The sequence below is a fragment of the Cyrtonyx montezumae genome, unplaced genomic scaffold (genome assembly GCF_038088225.1).
Source record: "Cyrtonyx montezumae isolate F1298 unplaced genomic scaffold, pur_monq_1.0 scaffold_0, whole genome shotgun sequence".
NCBI lineage: Eukaryota > Metazoa > Chordata > Aves > Galliformes > Odontophoridae > Cyrtonyx > Cyrtonyx montezumae.
In genome coordinates, this window is record NW_027071824.1 from 26,325,186 (window position 1) to 26,347,617 (window position 22,432).

At 39.6% G+C, this 22,432-nt stretch overlaps 1 protein-coding gene across 1 annotated transcript; it reads left to right on the forward strand.

Annotated features, from left to right (window-relative positions):
* Nucleotides 1–212: 212 nt before the first annotated feature.
* On the forward strand, nt 213–21,517 carry COG2 (component of oligomeric golgi complex 2). The gene is made up of 18 exons (XM_065730545.1): nt 213–347; nt 512–673; nt 1,390–1,455; nt 1,833–1,913; nt 2,475–2,578; nt 3,546–3,654; nt 5,446–5,625; nt 7,662–7,786; nt 9,063–9,189; nt 9,671–9,810; nt 13,476–13,537; nt 15,737–15,888; nt 16,922–17,122; nt 17,504–17,576; nt 18,429–18,571; nt 19,942–20,081; nt 20,171–20,351; nt 21,111–21,517. The coding sequence occupies exons 1-18, from the start codon at nt 291–293 to the stop codon at nt 21,210–21,212; spliced, it is 2,205 nt and encodes a 734-aa protein (XP_065586617.1). The 5' UTR covers nt 213–290; the 3' UTR covers nt 21,213–21,517.
* The last annotated feature ends 915 nt before the right edge of the window (nt 21,518–22,432 follow it).

Consider the following 22,432-nt stretch of genomic DNA (forward strand, 5'->3'; position numbering starts at 1 on the left):
GGTAGCCAGGAACACATAGCCAGCTCCAAGCGCGCCTCACACCCCTCCCCCCGGCCGCGCCATTTTGAGCCGCCCGCCGCTTCCCGCAGTGCCGCTCGGAGCGCTGCAGGTGGCGCTGCTATGGCGGCGGGCGGTGCCGCCCCTCTCCCGCCGCACGCCGGGCCCGCCCCGTCCGGGCCGCGGGGCGGAGGAGGAGTTTCGCTGCAGCTGGTTCCTGGTGCCGCGTTGGGCCTGCAGAACGGGGCAGGGTGGCTGCCCCTAGCCGCGGCACGGCGTTGGAGACTGAGAAGATGAACCTGCCGCGGGGTCCCGAGAACCTCTGCTTCGATAAGGATGAGTTCATGAAGGTGAGTGGGCGAGCGGGGCGGGCTGCAGCCTCGGTGTCCGGCCGAGGCCCCCCGGGGAAGCGGTGCGTGCCGCCGAGGGGTGATCCTGGTGACGGGATGGGGTACGTGCGTGCTTGGTTTGCGCTCCTCCTTCCAGCGTTCTCCCTTTCCTGTTTCGTTTCCAGCCGGATTTTGACGTCGATCACTTTGTATCCGAGTGTAGGAAGCGTGTGCAGTTGGAGGAGCTCAGAGAGGATCTGGAGCTCTATTATAAACTCCTTAAAACGGCCATGGTAGAGCTCATAAATAAGGACTATGCGGACTTCGTTAATCTCTCAACGAACCTAGTAAGTGTTACTGTCGTGCTCGCGATTCGTCCATTGTAACGTGCTTCTTATTTTTCATGTGAAAAGCATATGGCTTGTATTTTGTGTTGTGTTAAACAGTGACTCCTTGCAGAGAGAGAAGGCAAAAGGCCATTTCCTGGAGAATTAATCTGGAATAAAGGATCAACCTATCATAAATGTTTTAGAATGCACTTCCGTTGTCTAACTCCTTAGGAAAATCTACTCAAGGCAGACACTTTCTGTTTTTATCTGCCAACGCTTGAAAAATTGAAGGCAATGAAGTCATTAAGATTCGGTAGTAAACTTTCAAACAAGGTCACTCTGAAGTATCCTTTAGGAATCTTCAGACTTACTGTCCAACTTCTGAAATTCCAACTCATTTTACTGAGAATTTTAGTCCCTTTCATGCTAAAGTGCTGTTTCTCCTACTCTTTTATCTCAATTTACATCTTACAGGTTCAAACATTGATATTTATCTTTTTCTAGTGTAAGGAAAGCTGCTATGGGTTGTGATTTCTCTTTCATTTTTGTCTTTATGTAACAAAAACAACTTGACATCTTTATGTTTGCATTTAAAGTAACATATGTTTGCACTGCACTTAAAACTAGATACTATTAGAGAACGTGTTTCCTTCAGTGTCTCTAAAGTAATAGTCAGTAATTCACCAATTAAGTTACCAAATGAGTTATAAATGTTTTTATGGTAATTTCTTTAGGTTGGCATGGACAAGGCCCTCAACCAGCTTTCTGTACCCTTGGGACAGTTAAGAGAAGAAGTTATGGTATACTCAAAAAAGTCTTATAACTTGTGTTCGCTTTTGTATGATACATAAACGTTTTAAATTATTATAATTATAATCTTTAAAAATCATATTCTTAGGTGGGTAATAGGGGAGATGTATTTTCTAGAACTTGCTGTGAACTTAACATTTTCTGTAGTGCCTTTCAGTCAAGAGATGATGGATTCCTTAAATAATAAATGAATGTACTCTTGCAGGATAAATCTGTACAAAGTATTGGAACTATTTCTGCCTTTTTTACTTTGAGAGTAGGCAATCTGTTTCCTATTCTGTGTTATTAAAGTTTAGATTTTTTAAGTTTTTTAAACATCTTCATAATACTAAGTCAGCTTTTCATACTGACTTTTTTTCTCTCATAGAGTCTTAGGTCATGTGTAAGTGAAGGAATTCAAGCAATAGATGATCGTCTGTCCAAACAAGAAGATATCAGAAAAAAGAAGGTACAATAGATAAGATATTACTTTGAAGATATGCTCATTAGGGCAAATTCTGACATTAATCCCAAGAAAACTGAATTTACAAAGATGTAGGTCGTGTGGATGTATACAGTGCAGAATTTCTCTTTTATTAAAATGAGAGGTTTTGATTGACTGACTTCATTTTTATCAAGTTTTCTTGATGGTAAATCTTTAGTTTGTTGGCTCGATTGGCTTATTTTAATTACAGTTGCTCTTACTTTTGCTGACAGTAGTCTATAAACTTGTGTATTATGAAAGTAATTGAAACACAACAGCTTAATTTTTGTACGGGGGAAAAATAACATTTGACGTTTTGCTTGACTTGGAAAAATTCAGGGGTAAGGACAGCTGTTCTACAGCTGTGGCAAACACTGGGATTTTATAGGATCATATGATACGTGATTTAAATATTAAGATGGCATAGATCTTAACAGCATGGGGAGAATTAAAAAATAATAATTAGAAAAAAACACATCCAAAATATCTGCAGAGGTATTGTAATGGGATTGGGGTCAGACAGTAAAAGTCTTTCTTTGCTTACAGGTCTGTGTCCTGAGGCTTATTCATGTTATTCAGTCAGTTGAGAAAATTGAGAAAATTCTGCATTCCCAAGGCACTAACGAGTTATCCACATTAGAAGGAAACAGGTAAAAAATAAATAAGAAAAAGTGCTTGCTTAATTGATGGGACTAACTGAATTTTATGGTGGTGTTGTAGGTAAATTTACAAATAGTAAAGTATGTTGTATGGGAACTGTTGAATCATGGCCTGAACCACTGATGGATCCCCTGAGGCGAGCACTGAGTCAGCCACAGGAGCACAGGGGAAGGCAATGTACCTGTGTGACTGGAAGGGATGGAGTCTGACTCCACCTCTCCCAGACCTCATTTAAGGGCTGACCACCACTGTGGAGGGATGTCTTGTTGGAGATCCCTCCTGTGTGGAGTTCCAGGTGAGCCTTGACCATCAGTGACAGGTGAGTAGTACTTCTGAAAAGTTCTGAGAAGATTGGACTGTGAGAAGTTTTGAACAGGCTGCGAGGTTTTCATTTTTAACGACTTAGTGGAAAGTGTTCTTTCCCTCTATCCTGGATCAGTGAAAGATGTCTTTTTGTTAGTTTTGTAACTGATGTACCATCTGGGTGCTTGCATCCCAGTCAAGTATAGCAAGTTTTACTTAAAGGCAGAGGTAAAAGACAATTTCATGAACCTGTTTGAATGTGATTGGTGCCACGTAGATCCAAGAAAGATGGTATCTCTAGAGATAGCTGTCATTAGTTTTACTGTAGGACAGAGGGAGGAAATTGGGAAATTGAATGGTGAGGAGCACTTGTTGCAGTCTTTGAGCTCTGCAAGACTGACTTCTGTGACAGCAAGCAGCATCACCATATAAAAAAATTATTCATATTTCTGGGCAGGTTCTGCTTGCACATTTTATATCCTTGTGGGCCCCAAACAATTCTTATGGTCTGTGTTTTTATTGTGTGATTTCAGCAGTACTGAATTTCAAATATTTATGTTAAATCACAAAAATTGAAGGAGGGAACAGATGCAGATGGAAGTGAGTTGGTATGAGAGGATCTGTGCATGGTCATTTTCTCATTCTCTTTTCCAGCCCGCTTCTAACTGGACAGGTTTTAGAGAGAATTGCCACAGAATTTAATCAACTACAATTTCATGCAGTACAAAGCAAAGGAATGCCCCTTCTGGACAAAGTGAGACCAGTGAGTATTGCATAATAGCCATCTTAACATTTGCATGATCAAACTAAAATGATAAAATTGGAAGACTCGGAGGAGAAGGTCAGCTTCAAGAGGCCATTTTTTTTTGGCTGTGGTGAAGTGTTATTTCTTCTGAGAGCTTGTGTTTTGTTTGCTAACTTAGGATAAATTACTTAGAATAATAGTGGGAAATATGGCAGGCACTTCTGTTAGCCTAATACATCTTGCAGTTTGTCTGCTTATTAATAGCAAAACATAGTTCCAGAGATGTATATTGTTTTTGTTAGCTACAGTGTACAGACCAGAATATAAATTGAATGTGCCTTAGAGTGGCTGACTTGACAAGTTTGTCTTTCACTGATATTTGGTGCCTAACTGTTGGTATCCTGGCTGGTAGGGTAATTTCCTTGATAGCCTGTTTATAGCAACTATCTAGTGTAAAAGATGAAATACTGTTTGGTTTTTTTCCTGAATCTTTCATTTGAGAAGGAATGAAGACTGGTGCTTAAGAAATAGATAGTATGAGTTGAGGTAATGCTTCAAACAGATCAGCATGGAAGCTGTCATTCTTGATGGCTTTTGAGCTGGTGAGGTGCTTCATCATTACAGCTTCATACTATTACGTGTTATTACTGGCAGTATGAGCTTGTTTTATATGAAGACATCAGTGCTACCTTGTTGATTCATGGACTGTTCACAAGACTGTTCTGGCTACTGAACTATGAAATACAGATAACAGCAGGACTAGATGTGAGCAGCAGAATAGTACTTATGGTGGGAGAACCTTTGTTGTGTAGCTTCCTTAATATTGTTTACCAGGACTTCTGTACTTTTTGTTGATGTCCCAGTTTTGTTTGGGTAATCTCTTCATAGCCTGTATGGTGTTTTTTATTTTATTTTATTTTTTGGACTTGTGATGAAAAATTTGGGATGTACCACTGTTTTAGTTGTCATCAGATAGACAGTGGTTTCTGTGGCTAGTCAACAGTTTGGGGTACTGGCTTTGTATATTTGGAGCACGTTCTGTGGTCATGTGAAAAATCAGTATAAGATGGATGTGTGTAATATAGCATCTAAAATGCTAGAGAGAAAATTTGACTTGTTAAATTGGTAGTTCAGCTGTGATTAATTTAATGTATTATTGAATTAGCTCCCAGTATGGAACTGCAAGGGACCATCTTGGGCCAACAGTGTATCTGCAGCTAATGTAGCAATGAGTTGGATCTAATAGAAGAAATGTTGCAGATGAGGAAAAATGATTAGAATATACACTGAACTGGAGGATATACACTGACTGAAGCAGCTGTTTAGCAGAAGCCAGAAGGAATATACCTTTGTTGCCAGTATAATTCAATGTCTTTGATTTGCAATTATTTGGGAAGTAGTGCTGGAACACACCATAGCTTTATATTTTGACAGAGGGATGAATGCTGCAGTTGTTACTGAGGTAACATACTGAAAAACTTTTATGTATTATCACACACAGTGGTTCAGTTGAGCAAGGAATAATCATTGACTTATTTCTTCACTATAATGAGTACCTTAGATAAGTTACGGTGTCTCTTTCAAAATATAAAAGAAAATAATTGCCTTTTAATTTAACTTATTATTTAACACAGTATTTGTTATATTGTCAGTAAACAAGTAAGCTTGTGTTAATTTTTGATAACATTTATCAGAACTCATGTGCCTTTCAAATAAAAATTGAAAGCTGAATCAAGTATTTCTGGTGGAGTTTACATTAGCAGTGATTGGAAAGCTTTTTTAACTACTGTATTTTGTTTCTCTTCACAGCGTATAGCTGGAATAACAGCTATGTTGCAGCAGTCTCTGGAAGGACTGCTCTTGGAAGGACTGCAGACTTCAAATGTTGACATAATACGTCACTGTCTTCGCACTTACGCGACAATTGACAAAACACGAGATGCAGAGGCATTAGTTGGTCAAGTGCTTGTAAAACCTTACATAGATGAGGTAAGAGAAAATCAAGAATCCTAGGAAAATGAACTAGCTTGCAAGCATACTTATTTTTCCAGCTTCAATTAGCAGCTTTGAAGTGCTGTTGTGAAGTGAGCAAGGGATCTGACCCCTGGATGGTTTTATTTTATTGCTTAAGGAAAAAAGGTGGTGAAATTCACCTATCACCAATTTTGGTTACATCCATTTGAGATTCTTCTCCTTATCTATGTTTTTCTTGGGGCAGGGGAGAAATCCTAATAAACTTTAAGCAAATGACTGTAGTAAAATACAGTTTACTCTGGACCAGAGTGTGTTGGATCAGAGCTGGGGTGAGCCTTTCTCATCAGTTGGCTCTGTACCAGGCAAATGCAGCAAGAATAGTTCTTAGTGCAATGTCCTTTTCTTCCCATTGTGTGAAGAAGCAATATCTGCGGTCCCATCTGTACCAGGACAAAAGTAGGAGCAAAATCAAGGCTTTGTTTGGGAAGCATTGACTCTTATATGAGCGGAGTGGCAGTAGATACTAAGAAATTTTTCATCAGTGTGTTGGCAGTTATGTCCAGGTCAGGTGATAATGATGTGTCATTTTAGGCAGCTATTTTTTTCCCTACTGAGATAGATGTGAATCTGTTTCATTTTACAGTGTAAGTTCTAATGCTAACTAACTGCCCTGTTATAGGTAGTTTCCCTGGTTTTCACTAGGTTATCAGGATATTTCATAAAACCCTTAAATTCACTGGCCTTATAGAAAAAGTTATGCTGGCCTAGGGCTATAAAGTTCTATTAAACAAGTGTTGTGAACTGCTCAGCAGTGTTAATTATGGTTTTGTACAGGAAAGCCAAGGAGGGACTTTTTGTAAGGGCATGTGGTGACAGAGCAAGGGGAAGTACTTATAAACTGAAGAGAGCAGATTTAGACTAGATATTAGGAAGAAATTCTTTACTGTGAGGGTGATGAGACACTGGAACAGGTTGCCCAGAGAGGCTGTGGATGCCCCCTCCATGGAGGCCTTCAAGGCCAGGCTGGATGGGACTTTGAGCAACCTGGTCAAGAGGGAGACATTACTGCCTACAACAGGGGGTTGGAACCAGAAGATCTTACAGGTCCCTCGCAACCCAAACTATTCTGTGATTGTGTTTGATTCTGAGCTTTCACTATTGTATCTGTGGGGTGGAAAGGCCATCAAGTCTGAGTGCTGCCTCGGTAATTGCAGTTGCTCAAATTGGTGTATGCTAATGGAAAACAGACTAGATCTCCTTTCCCTCATAATTACTTCTATAAGAGACAGGACTTCTCAGTGGCTTTGAGTCCCGAGTTATACACTATTGTATCTTTCCCTTTGCTGTCCAGATTTTCCTTTATTACCATTACTCTCAAAATTGAAATGAGAACGTTATTAAACATTGCTTCACAGACCTCTAAGTGAGAGGCATGGGATGATGCAAGGCACTCTTATTTTTCTATTTTCAGGATACTTAAAACTTTTTCTACTGGTATTTTATGCTCATTTTACGAAGTTAACATTTCTATTAAGACCCATTAAAAAAATGTGAACATTATTCCTAAAAGTATTGAATGTGTAGCATTAGGCAGTAATACTTGCCTTTTATTAGGCTAGTGTGTCTTTCTACACATAAATGCAGGAGAACTTAAGGTATTTGTTTCCTTCTTTTATTTAGAGGCTGTTTGCCACTTAGTGTTTCCAGTCAGGCAAGTTAGTCTGTGTAACTTGGAATCAAGAAAGGGGAAATAAATTACTATTTATTTTTTTACACTCAGTAATTCCTGCAGCAGCCAAAATGTGGAATTATTTACCTTTCCCAGTGAAAGAATAATGCTTTCTAGGACTGTAGCAACTGCTGCAGTGGGGAACAGTTGTCTTTCCCTCAAGCTTGTGTGTCCTGCTTGGAAACTGGGGAAGCAATGTACTGAATATTGCCGTATTTTTGGACCTGGTGTTGGGAGTTTTGGGTGAATTGTCAGCTGAATCTTATATTAATGTATTTCATACTTGCTTTTCTGATATTTAACACTGAGTTCTTCCTGACAGGTGATTGTGGAACAGTACGTTCAAGCTCATCCTAATGGCCTTCAGGCCATGTACAATAAACTGCTGGAGTTTGTTCCTCATCACTGCCGTCTCTTGCGTGAAGTTACAGGGGGAGCTATCTCAAGGTAAAAGTTTGGGGTTTCTTTCAGTTGCTCTGAAGTTACCACAAAGATAATATATTTTTGAAATACCTTATGTGACGTTCCATGCACAAATAGCTTACGTGGCCTTTCCTGGGGATTCATATTCAATTTTGATCTGTCTCTTGTGTGTGTTTTTCAAACAGTGAACAAATTTTCTTGATCTGGGGTCCAAACCTTCACAGGAGGCAAAGAAAATCCTGCGTTTTAGTAGTAGAGTTGAGTACTGTTCATAATCCAATGTGCCACATACCTTGGGTTTTTTTTTTTTTTGACTCAAGGAAATGTGATTTGATGTTTCATCCAAGGGCAGAGGTGTCATAAAGCTATTAGAAAACACAAGTTCAAAAGTTTCTGGGTTGTTAGCATACATCAAAAAAGTGGGAATGATCCCCAGTGATTTGACAGATTTATTACATAACATCTTTAATTGATTTCTATAGTACTTTCATTGTTGTCTTGAAAAGAGCTTAATTTGTTATGCAATTAAATTGCCTTTTCTGAAGTTTAAATGTTTTATGTCTACTGAATTGTATCCACTTTCCCATCTGTTTGCAGGCTGGTTAATACAGTGGAATGCTGTAATTAGCAGAACTGCAAACGCATCCCATATGGACTGCAGAATTATTTTTTGGTCATCTTTTGCTCTGAAGTTGTGAAAATGCTTCAATACGTCTAGTCTTTCAGCAAGTTTTTACCTATATTTGTTGTAATAGAAGGTTTTGACTTTGGTATACTGAAATGGAAAGAAATGCTTCTATCTCTTCTGCTCTCAATTAATACATTTTCCTAATGAGAGTGGCTTTTAATCTTCTGCTTGGAAGCACTTTATTGTGTATAAATACAGCTTGGAACACATATAAAAAAGAATTCTTTGTTTCCATTGTGTTAGGCACTTTACACATATTTGGTATTTCTTTCAAGTTTGAAGCTGTTTAAATATTGAAAATACAGGAGTAAGGGGTAGGGGTTTTCAGCTGAAAAGTAGTTGCTTTCCAGGCACGCTTTCAAAATATGTAACTGATAAAATTTTACAAAGCTTTCAGAGTTACAAAACTACTTGCAGTTTGTTGAGGTCATTGGGATCATCCAAACCTGGAAGGAAGAACAGGAAGAATCAGCATTCCTATGCTTAAAAAAAGTAATAATAATAGTAATTACATTTTGTCTAATGCAGTGCATGTCTTTTTAGTTGTCCTTACCTCTAAATAGAAGCCTAGTGGGAAAATCCAACCGTGGAATCATTTCATTTTTATTTCAGTGAGAAAGCGGATATTGTTCCTGGATACGATTTCTTAGTGAACTCAGTGTGGCCAGAAATAGTACGTGGTTTAGAAGAAAAACTGCCATCGCTTTTTAACCCAGGAAACCCAGATGTGTTTCATGAGGTAATTAATTTTGTGGCTTATTTTCCGTTGGTTGTTTCTGTGACACCTGTAAGCATTGAATGAGTCGTTCTCTAGTTTTTTGGTTTTTTTCCTGCTGCTTTTATGTTGTGCGTGGCTTGGAAGAGAAGACTATCCCACAGCACTTCATTTTTCATAGTAATTAATTCTCTCTTCAGGTTTGTCAGTGTCGTGGTTTCAGTTTGGTGCCTGGTATGGTGCTGTGTTTGGGGTTTAGGATGGGAATTATGTTGATAACAGACTGATGCTTCAGTTGCTGCTGAGCAGTGCTGCACATCAGAAAGGACCCACAAGGATCGTGGAGTCCAGCTCCTGGCTCCACACAGCTCTACCCCAAGTTCAAGCCCTATGTCTGAGAGCATTGTCCAACCACTGCTTGAACTTGGCAGCCTGGAGGGGATTGTGACTTTCATTGCTTAATGGGGCACTGGCAGTGATCAGAATGCTCATTCTCTTCCTGCAGAAGTACACTTCCAGTATGGATTTTGTACGGAAATTTGAACGGCAGTGTGGCTCACAGGCCAGTGTGAAACGATTGAGATCTCATCCCTCCTACCACAGCTTTAACAACAAATGGAATTTGCCTGTTTATTTTCAAATAAGGTTGGTAAGCACCTGTTGATTGTTTCAAAGGTAGAGTTGTTACAGCAAAAAGACCTCAAGGTCACATCTCATTGTGTTACAAAGTTTAATTTGTCAGCAAATCATAGCAGAAGTCATACTAGGAAAGTATAATTACTAAGCCAAGTGATTGTCCTATATATCTTCCCACACTTGAGCAAAATCATACTCTGCACGTTAGTTGGCTGTACTCTGTTGTCATTACACTGAATTTGATAAGTTGTTCATGATGCTTTCGTGAACAGATCTAGGTAAGACTTGGAAATCTTGTTTCAAGTTCTGTTTTTCCAGTGTCCCTGGAGCTAAGCTGTATGTTAAGTGGTTGGTGCAAAGTAATTGCTGTGAGGGAAGAAGTCTTTATCCTTAGAATAAAGGACTGACAATGAAGAGCTTTTCCTTATCTGTCTGTGTTTTTGACCTCTTTTTTCTGTCTCACAGAATTGCTACAACTTATGTGCAGTATGTTAATCTCTCTTTGTCAGTAGTCACAGAATCACTGAATAGAGGTTGGAAGGGACCTCTGGAGGTCATCAAGTCCAGCCCACCAGCTAAAGCAGGTTCCCTAGAGGAGGTTGCAAATGTTGAAAAGTCTTCTGAGAGTCCTTGTGTTGTTTGTTACAGGAGTAGATCTCATTGTCTTGAGGGTAATGCAGCACTGTTAGTTGGGAATCAGATGATAAGCAGAGGCAGCTAACAGTTTCCTTCTTCAGACCTCTGTACCATGCGTCTTTTAGTTTGCATACACACAGTGAGGATGAATGCTTGATTTTATGATTGTTTTTGTTTACAGTTAAACAATATTAATGAAGTTTTTAATATGCTGCCTTGTGGTTTTGAACATGCTAGCCTAACTGTGTTGTCTATGCTGTGCTGTAGCCTCTTGTCCTGCACTCTACTTGAAACGTGGTTTGATAATGTTTCCTGTGCTGGCAAAACCAGTCACAAGATTTTCGTGCCATCATTTCCCATTCTGCTGCTCATTTATTTGTTCCACCACAACTGTTTATGGGGCTAACCTACATGCTGGATCACTGAAATTATCGTCTTTTTTACAAGATAAAGTGGGAGAAATAGATGGTGGCAGAAAAGGGAATAATTTGCAAAAAGGAAAGGTAAGAAAATGAGGTTTATTTTTAACCTGGATCACCATGGTGGCTTTCCTTATTGTGTGTCTCCATAAATGATAATTATGGTACAGCCATAGCCACATTTATATGGCTTGTAAATCTATGATGCTGCTGAAAAGTTCCATCTGAGAATCTTACAAGGGCTGGAGCTAATTCAGGATCAGTGACAGGAATATGGGGGATGGGAGCATGTTTGTTAGTGTTGTGCTGCATTTTGTAAAATGATGGTCTTGGCTTCTTCTGACATCTTCCTTTTTTTTTACTTTTTCTTTCCATTTACACAACTGTTCTGTGTAGTGAACTAGCATGAAGAACTGTTACCTTGGGCAAAAAAAGGCTGACTTCCAACTCCAGTCAATGTTTCCAAACCACTTAACTGTACAAATATTGATGCTGGCCCAAGGGGAAGGGCAGGAGCACTCACTACAGTAGTGGTGCTGACTGTGCAGACCGTGTCTGTAGAACTACAGCAATTAGAAACTTCTTAATGAAAGACAGGTATCATTAGTGGGTCTGTGAATCTGCCCTTTTGTAAGCACGGCTTTTCTAACAGGTGACCACTTGGTCAAGCTTTGATACTGCTGTCCTAAACATTGAAATGAAGCTTCAGCATTTTCTTTCCAAAGAAAATAACAATCTGATATTCTGAGTTCTGGCTGATGGAAAGGAAAAAAATAGTAATTCTCCTTTAAGATTACCTTAATTTCAGTAAATGAGTGGAATAACAGGAGTTGCTTTGTCTTTCATCGTATCATTCCTATATGTTTTTTATGATCTGATAACTTCTGGAGTTGCCAGTGAGTCCTTTAGTACATAACTGTGAAAATAATGAAACATATTCATAGCAGGGAGGCTATTTCTGTAACTACGTATGTAACTATCCTCAAGTCACACAGGATTTGTATTGAAGGGTGCTCTTCCATTATTACATGTATGGTTAAGATTGGTAGTTTTTTTCAGTTCCAGAAATTGCCCAGAACAAAGAGCCCTTGCTAAAATCTGTACAGAGGAGTCTGCAAGGAATAGATGGGCATAGAGGCATTTCTTCTGTAGCAGTGCTGACTCAAGCAGTCTCAGCAACTCTTTTGTTTGCTATTTCTTTCAGTTATGTCAGCTCTACAGATAATGGAACTGTAGTAAGTTCACTCTGGGGATTTTTTTCCCCATGTAAGAAATATTCAGCAAAAGCTGCATAACTTCAGGAAAATAAAAAAAAGAAAAATGTGATTCAGATCTCTAATTCATTTCACTGTAAGAACTGAACATGCTGTTTTGTCAGTGAAAGTGTTGTGGAGGCAGGAATGAGGATGTGAAGCCATTTCACAAAAACTTCAGAACATATGCTAACAGTTGGGAGCAACTGAATGAGATCATAGAATCATAGAATGGCCTGTGGGTTGAGAAGGACCTCACAGATCATCTCATTCCAACCCCCTGCCTTGGGCAGGATCACCAACCACTAGAGCAGGCTGCCCAGAGCCACATGCAGCCTGGCCTTGAATGTCTCCAGGGATGGGGCATCCACATCTTCTCTGGGCAACCTGTTCCAGTGCACCACCACCCTCTGAATCTAATCTACATCTCCCATTTTAGTTTAAAACCATTTCCCCCTTGTTCTGTCACCATCAACCTGTGTAAGCAGTCATTCCCCCTTGTGTTTATACGCTCCCTTCAAGTATTGTAAGGCTACAGTGAGATCTCCCAGGAGCCTTCTCTTCTCCAAGATGGACCATCTCTTGTGGGTCTCTTCCTCTGTGATGTGTCAATCACAGATTGCTTCTTAAATTACTTCAAATATGCATCTAGTACATCAGCAGCTGGAACAGGAAAAGCTGGGCAGGTCCCTGATAGTTGAGAAGTTTTAAAATGAGCCTTGCAGGTTCATAATTAGAAAGTTTGGTAGCGGTAGAGATTACTGTGGTGAATGAAAAAGCAAGGAGGAAACATGAAAAAGCCTTCTGAAGAGTTCAAAATACAATTTTGTTTCAACGCTAGGTATAAAAATGTTATTAATGAATGCATTTGCATGAGGCTTATTTGATTTTTACCCAAGGGAAATGTTGTCTTATTTGCTGTTGAACTTCATGGGGAAAAAAAAAGGCAAAAAAAAAGGGGGGGGGAGTAGGGTATCCTGTGGGAACTATTGATTTTTATCAGTTACAGAGTTGTTTGCAAAACCTTGTGCCACTGTCCATTAACAAACACATAGAAAGCTAAAGGCTCCCAGTGTCACGTGACATACCTGAAGGCCAGCTTAAGAATGAGATAATACGTTCACTTAATACTAATTTATATGGTTTTTTGTAATGTGAGGTTTTAAATCTGCCTATATAAAATCAAATGTTGTCTTTCAAGTGTTTGTTGTCGGTCTTATTTTCCTCAGTGTAAGCCAGGTTATAAATAATAAATGCTTACTCTGTTAGTGTGTACGCCAATGGCATAGAGATTGAAGTTTGAAAAGTATTGAGGTGTCAGTTTAAGAAATGATTTATTTATAATCGAACCTTTCCTGTCTTTCAGATTTAGAGAAATAGCAGGAGCCTTAGAAGCTGCACTTTCAGATTCCCTAGAGGAAGCACCAGGTAAACTTTGCAAAAATTAATAATTTCCCTGTTATCATGAAAGCTGTATTTTAAGAAGTAGTGATCATTGCCTCTTCATCATTTACTGACTTGCATCCTTAGGATTCACGAGTGCTGTTTTTTAATGAACTGATTTAACAGTAGACTATGTTTCTATAGGGAATATTTGGTCCACTGATGCTTCACTCCATCATTGAAGGCACGACCTTCCCTTGGTGAAGCCCTGCTGGCTGTCTTGGATCACAAGTTTGGCCCTCTTGTGCCTTAACATGTCTTCCAGGAGGATTTTTCCATGGTCTTTCCAGGCATAGAGGTGAAGCTCACTGGCCTGTAGTTCCCTGGTTCCTTCTTTGTCTCTTTTCTTTCAAATGGGAATGATGTTTCCCTTTCTCCTATCACTGGGGACTTCACCCAACAACCAGGACTTTTCAAATATGGTGGAGAGTGTCTCAAGAGCCACATCAGCCAGCTCCCTTAGAATCTTAGGCTGCATGTCATCCGACCCCATAGACCAATGTATATACATTTGGTCTTGTGGGATGGTCTCAGACTTGCTCTGCTCTTGCAGTGTGGGGGGAGCTTGCACCCCCAGTTCCCACAAAGTGGTTCAGGGACATGAGAAATAAGAGGATGCTGGCTGCCAGTGAAGACTGAGACGAAGAACTCATTGAGTACATATGTCGTTTCCATGTCTGTTGTAGCCAGTTCTCCTTTCCCATTTATCAGAGGAGGTATGCTCTCTTTGGCCTGTTTCTTCTGACGTAAGTACCTGTAGAATCTCTTCTTGTTTTTAAGATTTCTTGACAAGTTCAGTTCCATCTGTGCCTTGGCTTTCCTAATCCCATTTCTGCATGTCTACAGTGCATCCCTGGATTCTTCCTAGGTCACACATCCTTGTTTTCGCAGCCTGTACTTGCCCTACTTTTCCCTCAGCTTGAGCAGCATTCTGATTTCCTACTTCCCCTGCCTTCCATATTCTGAGGGATGGAGACCTTTCAGAAGGGCATCCTTAAAGAGTAGCCAGCTTTGTTCCACTGTTTTGTTTCTAAGGATGGCTTCCCAGGATATCTCATTCAGCAATTCCTTAAACTGACCAAAGTTCACTCTCCTGAAGTTCAGGATCCTGACTCCACTCTTTGCCAGGCCCGCGTTCTTTGTGATCACTAAATTGATCAGTGTATGCTTGCTACAGCCCAGGCTGTCTCTGATCTTAACCTGTTTAACGTTGTCTTCCCTGTTGGTGAGCACCAGGTCCAGCAACACTTCACCTCTGATCATCTGTCCAGCATCTGAACCAGAAGGTTATCACTGATGGGCTCCAGGAGTCTCCTGGATCACTTACAGCTCACTGTGTTATATTTTCCCAGCAGATACCTGAGTGAAATACCCCATCCAGATGAAAGCCTGCAAGTGTGATACCTCTTGCAGCTGAAGACCTCCTCAACAGCTCCCCTTGATTAAGTGCCCTGTAGCAGGCCCTGATGACCAGTTGTCCTTTATTAGTCCAGTCTCTAATCTTAACCCACATGTTAAGTCTCAACCTGTTCCTGACTGTTTCTCAGAGGGAGCTCCTCACAGTCTACCACTTTTAACATAGAGGGCAGCTCCCCCCACCCCTGCTACCTTGTCTGTCCCTTCTGAAAAGCCCTCAGTATTCCAGTTATGAAAATCATCCCACCATATTTCCATAATAGCAGTAAGATCATAGTTCTGCAATTGCACCACAGTGTCTAGCTCCTGCTAATTTCCCACCGATGCATTGGTATAGAGGCACTTCATCTGGTCTTTCAGTCACATTACCTTCCAAGGGGAAAAATGGTTAGTGCATAAACTGCTTTATAAGTATTTGGTTTCAATATGGATATTCCCACTGTTTTCAGTACATATTTCTAGCATGTTCCTTGGACTTAACTGTGAAAGGAACAATGCTTTAGTGCTAATACAGTTTTGCTATTGCACACGGCCGTGCAAAGTATGCCTGCCATTAGTCAGCATTCTTAAGGAAGGAATGAGGAGCTAGCATATTCAGAGTTTGTTTTAGTCCGTGTTTAATAAATCCTCTTTTCTGTCTTTGTGGTTGTGTCTCTTAGGGATATTTTTTTTGTTAAATACTGGATAATGAATTTATTAACATCACTAATGTTACATCTTTCGAGAGTGTGTTTAGGACCTTAACCTTTGTTGCCTGATCCTTTTTAGAGGGCAGCTCGTATTGTCTTTTGGCTACACACATGGTCTGGATGAGTCTTTCAAAGTGCTGGTCGGATCAGATGTTTTTACCATTGTTAGCACACCGTCTCTGGAAACTTAGTCTGCAAATTTTGGCACGTTACTCTGTGTTCATTAATGAGGTAAGAGAACAACATAGTTCCAGTTCTGATAAATATGTCCATCAGTAAGAGACATCTTGAAAGGAAGTTGCATACTTTTTTTTTTGTAAGTCCTACTTCTGAATTTAAAAATGCTTAATAAGAACACTCAAATTAGTGAGTTTGTTTTATGAAAACAGACTGCAAAACACATCATTGGCATAGAATGTTGTTACTGCCCCGATGTTCTTGTCTGCTGGTTGCCAAGGCAGTAGTTCCAGATATGCTTAAGACTGCCTCTGCTACTGACAGGAGTTGTAATAATCTTATTGTTTTGTTCTGTTACTGTGTTTCCATATTGATACAGTGAATTAAGTTGTGAAACTGAGGTAGGTGGAAAGCAACCTTGAGGGGAAAAAAAAAACAGGCAGTGAGTTAAACTGGATCAGTTGTTCTGTGTTCAGGCTGCAAAGCTCAAAATATCGTGGTCAACTATCCCAATATTGTAACTCCAACTTCTGAGCAGAAAATGTTGTCCTTTGCTCCTCTGCATCCTCTCCAAGCCATATGTTTTCCCCTATTCCATGTGTCACAGAATGACAGCATGATATTGGGGAATAACAGGTTAAAAGGGATATTTGGAAATCACATGGTCCAAATTCCTGCTCAAAACAGGGCCAGTGTAGGTAAGGTTATGAAAACCTTGTTGAGTTTTGAATGTTCGAAGGTGGAGACTTCACAGCCTCTTTAGGAGCCTGTTTCCAATGACTGACCACCCTCACAATGAAATACATCCTCATATTTGGTACAGTTACCTTTGTTGCACTCGTCCAAATTCTTTTCTCTGAAGATAACAGTGATAGAATAAAGAAGTATGTTTCCATTTTCTCTATACCTTCCCCTTAGTTGTTTGAAGGCCATACTCCTTCTCTTGAGTCTGGTGGATAGTACAGTTCTTTCAGCTTAGCTGTCTCATGAAAAGTGTTAAAAAACATAGGAATCCTTTATGTGTTGTCTCTATATATGCATCTTCAGCTGCCGTTACTAGGATTCACATCTCAGTTTGACTTTTCAGGTTTCTGTAAGGCCCATTTCCAGTGAGAATACAAAAGAAAGCAAAAAACTAATGCCAGCTGGTAGAAAGGAAACTTCTGTGAATCTCAACCCTGGTGAGGACCAAGGGAATGGATCTTCTCCAGAAAGCCAGCCTTTGCCTTCTGTATCCAGTACTCAGTTGGTGTATGTTGCTGCAGATCTGGACAAACTCCAGGAAAGGGTTGGTGCTCATGTCTTTTTACAGAAGTCTTTGTTTACTCTGTGTGCCAGTGTTGTTTGGGATCCTGTCAGTTCAAAAACAAGTAAACAAACATAGATCTTTTATTTTTTTGTTTGTTTGTTTTTATCTTAAATGCTGAAACTGGAGTAGTCTGATCACAAAAATATCACCTGAATTAAAGGGTCTATTCTTTACCTAGTTGGGGTTACAAGTTGCAGAGAAACCACTTCAGGTAGTTAAACCTTATAGTATATTCTCTGCAATAAGAAAGCAGAGAAGACCAGAAGTGTCTTTTGATATGCTGCTAACTTTCAGAGTATATGAAGAGCTATTTAAATATGTTTATTATGAGTCCATGTCTGTCTTATGCTTCTTCTTCAGATTCCTGACATCTTAGAAATGATTAAACCAAAACTTGAGATGGTTGGCTTCAAGAATTTGTCTTGTATCGAAGGTAAATGTGAAAGACTGAATTCAGTCTTTCCCTTCTTTTCCCAAATCCCTCTGCTAACCAAACAGAATCAGCTCTTATACACAGTTTTGTTGAAAAAACTTGAAAATAAGTGTTTTTTGTTTATGTAATGGTGCCTTGTTTCTGACCTGAGCTGTCCTGTGATTCTGAGAAATAAAAACTGCCTTAAATGGTATTGTGAAGTCTAGAAAACGTTTGATTAAAATTCAATGAGTCTGAAGTCGTTTCTTGGGAAATAACTTGGTATTGTCTAGTGATTGGGATGGTTCTTCAGAAACTGAGGAACCTCAGTCTGAAAGATCAATATCAAATCTTTAAATTCTAGCAGAAAGGAAAACAGAGAACAATAAAGGAGATGGTGTGCATTATTCAGTTGAAACTACAATATTATGGATAGATTTCCATGTCTGTAGAGAGGTAGGTGCCAGTGGACATCTGCAACTCATAGATGGTCTCCTGGCAATTGCAGGTGTGCATTAGGCATGGCCCAGTTATTCCCTAGAGAAGTTAGGTACTGTGGGAAAGAAATTTACAACCCGTTTCCTTTTTAGGTCTGAGCATTTTGACTCAAGCATTGATAATGCTATAAAGAAATGTGAACCTGGAGAGTCTCTTTACTTTTTTTTTTTCCTCTGTGTATCCATTTTTCTATCTGAAGAATGACTGATATTAGTAGAGATGCTTTATAAATGGCTAGAATATCTGTATTTATTAACTGTCCTGTGTTTGACACCAGGAGCAGCCACCTAGGATGGTGAGATGGGACTGATGTTGATTTCTATTGTGATTGGGCAGGGTAGCTCATCTTAAACTTTAGTATTTTTACTTCAATAGGAGCCTTGGAAGACTCAAAGACTTCTTTATCAGCCTGCATTCCTATGTTGAATAACAGGATTATCCAGGATCTCACTGACTCTTCTTTCACATACCTGAAGAGTGCCCTGGAAATTCCAAGATTATATAGGAGAACCAATAAGGTCAGTGCTGATGGCAGGTTTAAAAATAGATCTCAGGAGAGTCTGTGTTAAGAATGCTAAGTGAGCAGTACATTTATGATATATTCCATATCTATTTAACAGTCAACAGAACTGTTTATTTAGTCATTACTGTTTACCCTTAGAAAACAAGGGGGATTCCAAGGGAGATGAGGTGAAATGCCTTCCTGAGTACCAACAGCTCTCTACAACTACCTGAAAGGAGGCTGTGGGTGGGGCAGCAACAGTGAGGACACAGGCTTGTGATGAAGGAAAGACAAGAAGTAGAACTATTTGACAAACAAAAAAAGGATTAGTAAGAATGTTTCGCTGCTCTGGTATCGTGTATCAGAAGATGAACTGTTCCTGAGCTGCAGGCTTCTTTTTGGAGTAAGGGGCAGGAGGAGACCCTTCTGACTCCTGTGTCAAGAAACTTTCTCCCAGTGTGCTCCCTCCCTTGCACAGAAGGAACAAATGAGAATGGCCAAAAGAAATCTGTTTTGATGAGAAACTAGTAAAGGCTAATTATTAAATATGTTACCAAAACTCCCGATCAGATCAGTTTTGTTACTGTGATTTTGTTTTTGCCAGACTGCACAGTTGTTACTGTGGCTAGTTTGGTCTCATGTAAGAAAATGACAGTGTAAGAAAACATGAGTAACAGATGTTTCAGGTGTGTATGTACCCTGTGTGTTTGGTTTCTTTGCAATGCATGATTCTTGTCCAAGCTCTTGGATGGAGCAGCCCTGGGGAGGTGAAGCATTCTGCATCCAGGACTGGCTAAGAAGAAGGTGGTGAAGGGATAGATATTAGAGCTGTCCCAAAAGCATTCCTGAAAGTATGTTGAGCTAATAGGGTGGTATAAGAATAGAAGGAGCAACATTTCAATTTAATGAAGTATAATACAAGATAGTAGCTATTTTAACAAAAGTAGGTGGTTTGTACTTAGCCTGTTCAGCTTTCCGTGAAGTTGGTGTGAGTAGGAAGTGCCCTTACAATACGAGTAGCTGGTTGGCACCTGCATCCACAAAAGCTTTGGTCATTTTTGGATGTTGTTCCATAGTAAGTTCCATAGAATAACACTACTGAATGATTTTGTCATAGTGTCTTTCCTGCGTATGAAGACATCTTAGGTCTCAGGTTTCAGGGATTTGATTTAGTAGTTGGGTAGGGATAGTGATAGGAGGATGGTTGGACTAGATGATCTTGTAGGTCCTTTCCAACCTTATGAACCTATGGTCATGTGTAAGGTTTCTACTTCTTGGCTTACATGTACACTTAACATTTTACATACAGGCTGTAATTGGTGCCCATCTTTTCAGTAGATAAATTACAGGTTCTTTTTCCCACCTTCTTTCCCTGTCATCTCCCAGGAAGTGCCAACTAAAGCTTCATCTTATGTTGACAGTGCTCTTAAGCCCTTCTACAGACTGCAGAATGAATACAGAAATGTACTGAAGCAGCCCATGATCCATCAGTGGTTGGAAGGTGCCCTCTCTGAAAGCACACAGAAGTAAGAGAGCCATACAGAGCGTTCTGCCCAGAAAGTGGGTTTTTCTGTAGAAGTAAACTTTTTCTTCTCATTATTTTTCCTTCTTCTAGGTATTATGAAACTGTTTCAGATGTCTTAAGTTCCGTTAAGAAAATGGAAGAGAGCCTAAAAAGGTTGAAGCAGGCCAGAAAAACCGCAGCTTTGAACCCTGTCGGTACAAATGGTGGTATGAGTGATGATGATAAAATCCGACTGCAGCTGGCTCTAGATGTTGAGTATTTTGGAGAGCAAGTAAGTTAAAAGAGAAAGCATTTGTTTGCTGCTGTTACAGGTTTTGGGAAGGGAGTGAGATACAGGAGGAAAGTTCAGCTTTGTTTTTTGAACTTGAAACTTTAGTTAGCTTTTACTCAAAGCTGAAAGAAATACTAAGTGGATAGATGAGGTCTGATAGAAATGACTTAATGCCTTCAAGGTTTTTCTTTGCCTTCTCTCTGGGTATTTCAAGCCTTGCCTTAATATGTGGTCAACGGTTTACATCCAAGAACTTTGAGGATCTCTTATTTGTTGTGTTATGTAATAGTAAGCTCTTTTCAAAGCCAAATATGAAACCTTAATTAACAAAGTAAAAACAAGTGGAAGAAAATAGTCCAGGATGTGTGTAGTAGCTGTGTCAAACTACACAAACGTACTGATTTGCAGTCATTATTCTATATGTAATATGTAGATATGAACTTCTAAGTGTAGGTCATTGATGCCAACTGCTTGGCAGCTCATCTTGTTTATGAGCAGGAGCTGTGGAAGCTCTCTAACAGGCAGCCTTGGTGTAAGCTGATGCTTTTCTCATTTCTGAAGCTTAACAGAAAGGAATGTGATTTAGGTGGAGGTGTGGAAATTGTTAATAGCAAATACCATTTGGCAGGTTTGTAGCTAGGAGCGTGAGTTGGGTTCTGTGCATTAATGTCAGATAAAACAACTGGGAAAGCATACATTTTAAGAACATGAACTTCCGTTGCTTCAAAGGAAATCAGTGTTTCTTTTGTTTCTTTATAGATACGAAAAATGGGAGTGGAAACAAGCAACATAAAAAGCTTTTCAGCCCTTACAGAGCTTGTTCTGACTGCCAAGGATCAGGCTACAATGGAACAGTCCTAGGTGGTTTTGAAAATATGTCATTGAAGATGAAGGAGAATGTAGCTGTTGATTATTTTACCAAATAAGTAGCAATGAAGTGCTTCCTATTGCATCCCAAGCAACAAATCAGTGCATCTTCTGTTTGTTTCACCAAAAGACTGAGAGTTTATCAAGTTTTCCATTATATGGAAAGCAATCATAAGTTCTAAACTTCTTACTGTAGAAGTGGAAAGTGGAAGAAAATGTTTCCATTATTTTGTAAATCTTACCATATAGAAGAGGGAACTTATATGATGAAAATAGTATGTAATAAATTGTTGTCTTAACTCTGATGTCTCATGTTTTTTGAATCAGATATATTGCTAGCTGTCTAAACCTTCTGAAGGAACAGCTCTTCTGGAATAATGAGATTGTTCACAGGAATACCAGTCCACTGTTTATTGCTGTTGCTTTGCATTCGCCAGCTTTCCCTCATCACGGGTCATGGTTGGCTCTTGTTAGGATTTCGGATGTTTTTGTCTTACAGATTTTTTAATGGACCTTGTTGGTGAGAAGTGCTCCATGCAGAAAGCTCCTAATGTACTGTATAATTCAAAAATCGTATACCAGTACCTATTTTCTGACCATTACTTTCCTGCATAATTGTTTCTCTTCAAACTAGAACTTAGTATTCTAAGCTAGAATTTATTCAGAGCTGGTGTAGTTCAATCTGTGTTATATTTTCTGTTGAGAGGAGCACTGTGCTTAAATACACGTGGAATTCTTCTGATTTGAAACCTAGCTGCCTCAGTACAAAATGCATCATTACATAGTTGGAAATTTTAAAAGTGTTATTAAAGTTTAAATGGTTAAAAGGGTTAACAGAGGGCTGCCTCAAACCTGCAATGATTTGCCTTCTGACACATTTTTACTTGAACAGGTAACAGAGTCTGAGATGAGCAGGAGATCAGTTTGAGGCTTTATATGCATAGCTGTAAGCTGTGCTTAGTGACGAGCCATGTTGTTTTGCTGAAACTTTAAAAGTCTGTTGTTATCCTCTGTTTTCTTCCCCCCAAATCTCCCATCTGCTAGAGCATGATTTGAGGTGGTCATTCAGTAGGCTGTTGATGGGAACTACAGCTGAGAGCTCATTGTTTGAATGGCACTTAGGATACCTACAGTGTATGCTACTGGATGTGGGGCAGAAGAATTCACTGTAACTGGGGAGACTGTTTCCTGCATTTCAGTGGGGATTTTGCATC